This window comes from Nicotiana tabacum, chromosome 20 (assembly GCF_000715075.1).
Source record: "Nicotiana tabacum cultivar K326 chromosome 20, ASM71507v2, whole genome shotgun sequence".
In the NCBI taxonomy this organism is placed as follows: Eukaryota; Viridiplantae; Streptophyta; class Magnoliopsida; order Solanales; family Solanaceae; genus Nicotiana; species Nicotiana tabacum.
This window is the reverse complement of record NC_134099.1, coordinates 9,227,464-9,234,287: the sequence shown is the minus strand read 5'-3', so window position 1 is coordinate 9,234,287 and position 6,824 is coordinate 9,227,464. Positions and strand designations below refer to the sequence as shown.

The 6,824-nt window shown below is 37.7% G+C and overlaps 1 protein-coding gene across 1 annotated transcript; it reads right to left on the bottom strand.

The window, feature by feature from the left end:
* Positions 1 to 382: 382 nt before the first annotated feature.
* LOC142174222 (putative F-box protein At2g02030) lies at positions 383 to 799 on the bottom strand. Its single transcript, XM_075240016.1, has one exon. The coding sequence runs from the start codon at positions 797 to 799 to the stop codon at positions 383 to 385; it is 417 nt and encodes a 138-aa protein (XP_075096117.1).
* Between the last annotated feature and the right edge of the window lie 6,025 nt (positions 800 to 6,824).

Here is a 6,824-nt window from a genome sequence, read left to right as displayed (position 1 = left end):
AACTTGTCCCTTTATATCTACTATTGTTGGTGAACAATGTCAAATGCTCGACGATACTCCACGAGGGAATGCGATCATTCTAAAACTTTCATCTCCAACGTTGAATGCAGCTATCTCACGTCCTAATGTATATACATTTACGAAATAAATGACCCCGTTAACATACACACAAATGTTCTTATCAGGAAAAAAGTTATCCCAACCACGAATTTTTCTCCATGATTTGTCTATGCCGAGAGTGAAAATCCAATGTCTCACTTTATAATTTCCCTTTTCATCCGAAACATAGTATGCCTTCAAAACTTTAAGTTTCTTGGTCGTGGGATCAAAACCTAAGGAGCATCGAATATACGTAGTCCAACTACGAAATTTTATAGTGGACTTAGGAAGAAAGACATTCTTGTTTTGTGAAAGGATTGCAAATTGCAACATCTTCATCGTCGTTCCATAGGCAAACTAAGCCGTTGATAGATTCCAGAGAGTCGAGCATAGAGAAACATGGCTCATTCAAGTATTGGAACGGTAAAGCTTGGAATTGACCATCTTCTATTTTCTGGACTAACTTATAGATAATAGCTTTACGAGTCGAAGCTGGAAAACTGACAATGAGTTGAGAGACGGAACAAGCTTTTTGATGTGCTTCAATGAATAAAGGTTGTGATATAAGGGAGCGAAAGGATTTAGAAACGCACCTAAAACGTAGCAGAGACTTGGCGAAAACCCTAATGAGAATATCGAACACAATCTCTTGGGGAATATATGACTTATTACTAATGGCAACAATCTTGTTCTCTTCCATTGTGTACTTGGTTGTGACAGACGAAGACTAAATTCTATGTGAATAGTTAGGGACTTAGGTTATTCTCTTTTCTTTTTTCTTATTAAGAGCACGTTTAGGTTAACTAATTGTAAATTCTTAGTTCATAAGTTCTAAATATGGAAAATATTTCTAAATGTGGAAACTAATTCCTTTTATAAATAAACAATTATATATTTGAATAGAAACACTGAAAACGATAATAAGCAATTATCGTTAAAAAGTACTATTCCTTTGGATTATTGACTAATTTGTATTTGTTTTTTTGGCAATCCACTAGGCAAGCGCCTAAAGCTAAGTTTTTTATTAATAAAAGAACAGAAAAATACAACAAATAGGAAAAGTACAAATAAAGGGGACAATAGCACCGATATTGTTATCCATATGCCTTGGCTATATAATCACTCCTCTGCGCCTCACACTGCCTAATGATGACAGCCTCATGCAGAGGATTCATGGTGTAGCTGTCAGCAACGTCTCACGAGGGCATATAATCTCATAGTCGTGTGGATATTTTTCCAAAGGTATAGGACCAAGGCAACACAAACCGGGCTAAACCTTACCTTACTAATCCTATTGAGGCAAATAAAAAGCCTCGCTTACTAACAAACATGTAAAAAGAAAGAACTAGAAAGAACCAAATATTTAATGATCATCACAGAGTTTATAACATACTCTGTGATGATATTACAAATGAGTATACTAACATAATGGTAGAATAAAATGATGAAGGAATTAAAATGTTGTTTCTTCAATTTGTAACTCTTTTTCATCACAATCCCAATTCTTCAAGATGTATTCAAAATTCATGATTTCTTTTTTGAACGATTGGACTTTGTTGATGTAGTTGGGGCGGCCTTCTTTTGTTTGGCAACTCTCATTGGAGGTCGCCTAACATTTAAAAAATCACTAACCTTGTCATCCCAACTATTTTTCCTTGTATGAGATTTGCAAACTTTTTCACTATGCATTGGTAATAAATCCTTTTTTCTTGCCGCCTCTTCTCTACACTGTTGTAACATTGCATCTTCTTCTCCTTGTTCAAAAAACTCTCTCCCTAAATTCACAGGTTGTGGTTCATTTTGAATCGTATCTAGTGACACCAAGGCAGATTCTCCAGTTGCCACTATTGCCTTACTTTGTTGTTGTCCAATGTGTTGTAATTTGTTGTTATTCCTACCTACAGGACCTGTGCTAGATGTAATAGAATTTAGAGGTATGGAACTTACCATAGCTTCCAAAAACTTTCTCTCCTCCTCTGAAATAACTGGTTTAGTGGTGACCAGTTGCTGCTGCCTAGTTTTTGCCCGATTAGCTGTAGGATGTGCAGCTTTAACAGTCTGCCTTGTACCTGCTGTTGCATCTTGACTTGGATTTGTATTTGGGGAACAACTCTTAGCACTTATAGTAAGCTGCTTGGAAGAAGTTGCTACATGTTGAGGCAAAATTCCAGCGGGGCATTTTGAATTGCAGCACTAGGAGACATTCTGGGAATAAATGCAGGAGCATGGAGGTTTAATTTGCTCGTGGGGACTGCTGCAATTTTCCCATGAGACTTTGACTTAACTAGAGAGTCAAGATCCTCACCTACACTCTCCTGATCCACCTTCTTGTCACCTTCTTCAGCTGAGTATCCTGCAAAACCATCGCCCCAGTCTTCCTCTTCATCTTCGTCTCATTGATCTTGCCACAGTTTGGATGTAATAGCCTTAAGCCTCACGTTTGTTTGTATAACCTCGTTGTTATTCCCCGTTGACAACATAAACTGCCTAGATTCACCTTCTAATTCCCAAATGACTCCGCAGATTGAGAAGGGATATCATATACGGAGGTGTTCAAAGTGACCACAGGTTGTTTCACAACAGTAGAATTTTTCATCATTTCATTCTGAGCATCTTTGATGATTTGTTCTACTTGAGGGTTGGAAAAATGCATTGTAGGTGCATTTGAACTGTGTGCCTCTGCCTTTTGCTTATCAACACGAAAAATATCCTTCGAAATAGTGAGACGATCACCTATGTTCTTGGAATTTTGCTGTTGCGTATTACTGCGTAAAGGTTGTGGTTGCCCATTTTTTGGAGTTGTGTTCATCATCATAGTTGCTTGGGCATTCTCTACCATTTTAGCTAGCTCTGTATTGGAAATGTGCATTGTTGTTGTAGGATCATCATGTACTTGACTTGCCTCAACAATGTGATTTTTATCTGTTGCAATCCCAAGTTGATCATTTAAACCTGTGTCACCCTGCACCAGTTGCAATATATTCCTAGCTTCCTTCTCACCTTGCTCATGGACATTGAGCAAATCATCAAAAGAGTTATAACACTTGAAAGTTTCTGCTGCCCTTTCCAGTAATTTAATATCTGAAGCCTCCTTCTTGCTAGGTGATCGATGCACAACTGACCAACCTATATTCTGTGATTGTTGCCCATGTTGATACTCTACTTTAACACCTGATCCCACAACAGAAGCAACATCTAAACAAGCTGCTTGTGCAGCTGATTCAACATTAGCAGATGAACTAAATTGTGCACCTGCTACTATTGCATTGTTCAGAAAAGCTGAAGCTAATGCATTATCATCAGTAATCTGCAGAATCTGCCTAGTTCTTTCTATTGCATTAACCCTTGCATCATCCATATTTCGAGCATCAGTAGTGAATCCCTGCTCTTCAAATTTTCTAGCTGCATTTAGTGTATCAGCGTTCTTATCCACCTTCTTAGGATTTGGACATTTTTCTACACGTTCCATAGGTGCTACAATATCTATATTAACAAAGGTAAATGCAGCTCTATCCACTGTTGTATTCAGTGCAACATTAATCTCCATATTTGACCCTATAGTATTAGGAACTTTTACATCTTTTTCAACATCTCCTGCCCCTTGACGATTCTGTCCAGATAAAGTAACAGCTGAATAACTAGTAGCCTTCAAAGCACCAGTTGTTGCTGCATTCATTCGTTCAAAAACTGTTGCAGCAGGGATGTCAGCTGGAGGTTTGGCTTTCATAGGAGATGATGTATCACCTACTGCTATCCCTTGTTTACCAGCATGAATTCCTTCACCATCCCCCTTTTGTCCAACATTAGCCAAAACTAAATAGCCATTAGCATTTTCATTAACATTAACACTTTGTTGTCCTCCATTGGGATGCAAAATCAACTGGTTCACGACTACACCCTCAACTTTTTTCCCAGCTTGATATTGCACTTGTTGGACCTGTATGTCCTCAATTGTCTTGTTCACAACCACCTCTTTACTACTATCATTCACAGTGGCCTTCAAATTATTTTGCTGCCCAGAAATTATATTTTTTCCAGGTCCTTCAATCAACAGTTGGCTAGCTCTTTTTGAATTTAAATAGTCCCGTGCATCACCCTGTAGTTTCTCCATCACACCTGTTGCATCCATTTCATCCTCCAACTGTTCATCATGTGTTACTGGTTTTTTTTCCTAAAAGGATGCGACATATATATTCGTAATGTCCTTGATGCTTGCATTGGTTACAATACAAAGGTAAATTATCATACGTAACTTGTTGAAGCTGTTCAACAATCTTTCCAGTTCCTCTATCAACATATTTGAGCCTTATTTGTTCTGGATGTTTGTCCAAAATATTCAGAATCACTTTGACCCTGGCTGTACTAGTTCTAGATCTAAGTTGAGTAACCTTATCAATAGCAATAGGCTTTCCAACAGCTATTGCAATAGACATTAAGGCACACCTAGCAAACAACTCAGGGGGTAAACTTGGAAACGAAATCCATACCGCTGCCATAGATGTCTCTTCTTTTGGATTGTATCCAATCGTCCATGGAAACACTCTAACCTTATGTTCTTTTCCTTTGTTCGAAAAATAACTAACTGACCTTGCAAGACAAATTACAAAGTCTTCATATTGATCCAGATGAACGAGAATCTGTCTTTGCGCAAGAAGTCCAATCGAACAGTGGCCTTTGACGCCAAACTGTTTTGGAAGGATTGTACGCAATTCTTGCAATTGTGGAGCATTAGGAGAAACCTTCACTACAATGGCTTGATTTAAACCTTCCTCCCTTGAAAAGTCTTCCCGTTCCTCCATTGTAAACTATAACGTTGGGATTCCATGAACTACTTCATTTGGCTTCAAGATTGTTTTTATAACTTGTCCAGTTGTTTGTTTATGGATCAAACTTGTTGCATATGAATTGGGTTTATTGTTTATGGAGTTATTAAGGATTGGAGGGATGATTTTAGATGGCTCTCCCATAGCTTGGAGCTGGGGAGAGACGACAACATCCATGGCTGCTCAAGACAACACCATATCATTGACGTGAAGAGCAAACGTTAACGATAAAATATTGAAAAATCTGGAAAAAGAGCTGTCTGCTACAGTAACCGCAAACTAAAATTCAAGATCTCTTACAAATGGCTATGGATTTGAGGATGAAAACAAATGGGGTTTGTGCGCAAAGACTAGATGCTTCTTTTGACACCAACTTTGCAAAGATCCACCATCGGATGCCGGAGTTGAGGCGCGTGAATAGTGAGGGAATTACTATTCACCCTTCTTCCTAGAGAGAATGAGGAGGATTTTAGATAGAGATGGTTTTTTCCTATCACTTCCTATCACAAATACCCTAAGTCTGTAAAACCCTAAGTCTGCAAAAGAGTTGATTTAGGGTTTTTTAAAAATTGCTCCTATTATGGTGTGGGGTTAGGTCGACCTTGAACTTCTACCTAAAATAATGCTTATTTTACTCCAATTTTTGTGACAATCTTTCCTTTTTAATTACTCGTAAAAAAGAATAACACCTTTTTATATTTAGTAATAGTTCAACTTTAAATTTTTCTCTCTACTTTTAATGAGATGATTTTTAGCCATACAAATTGCTATGGTTTGTTTTAGATCCACCACGTATATAAAACCACCTACTACAATTGAACTAGGATAAAAGACAGACACCTGGAACTGGTTCTTCTTTCTGTTTCAAGTAGCTTCAGGTTTGCACGCTTGAATCACACATAAATTGCTTGCAAAATTGCCTTGCTATTTTGCTCTCAATTCACGTTTAACTTCTGCTTATGTGTGTTACCTGTAAAAGAGAACAACACTGATATATATGGAGTTAGTAAGTAGAGATTGACTAGAATACTGATGCTACTCTTCCTTGGTGGAAGAGTTCTAGTTGGTCTCATCCTCTAACTCTATCCATCTCGTAAACCGTGTTCTCTTTGTGTCAGGAGTCTTTCTCCTTATCCAATATGCAACCTTTTCTATCAGGATCAGGAGATATCATTTCTGGTAAGTGAGATTTATCTCCTTCACATGCATCTAACAGGCTTGAGTTGACCATATCTGTGGTTCACTAGGATGGACCTGGTCCATGTCTGAGTTCCTTTGTGAGTCTTCAAAACTAACCTTTACTTGGGCCAAATTTCCCCTTTTTAATGATGACAAACTCTGTGCTTTTCACTCACTTAGGCCATGTCATAACTCAGCTCAAACATCAATGCAAAGTTAGAAATGTTTTCACTTGTCATCAAAGACCATGTTCATTAGGTTATAAACATCACTTTTTTCAGAATATAAAGAACAATATCGCTTCCCCCTTTTGGCATCAAAGTTGCATAAACAAAGTGTGATTCCCAGATATTAAACAATTACTCATGGCCACTAGGGCAACTGCAAGTGCAATCATGGATTAATCATCAGTAATCAACCAAACATATTCAAAATATCAAGGAAATATAAACAATCAATCAAGAGAAAAAACAACAAACTTCATTGATAGAAAATATGATTCTGCCACAATCCACAAAAACAAACAAAAATAGTCAAAACATGAGCAAAACAAGAAAAATCCCTAATCTGGTTCACTGAAAGGTCTAGACAAGGTTCAGGAAGTAAAGGCTTGGAAGAACTAGAGGGTTGGGTTTTGGATTAGAGAAGGTGCATCATGTCTTGAAGAATGCCATCATTCTTCTCCTTTTCCTTTGTGAGCTCAATTCTAAGAGCATCTCTCTC

What these genes read in the sequence shown, in the direction of transcription:
- LOC142174222 (XM_075240016.1), bottom strand. Translation starts at nt 799, where the DNA reads ATGGAAGAGAACAAGATTGTTGCCATTAGTAATAAGTCATATATTCCC.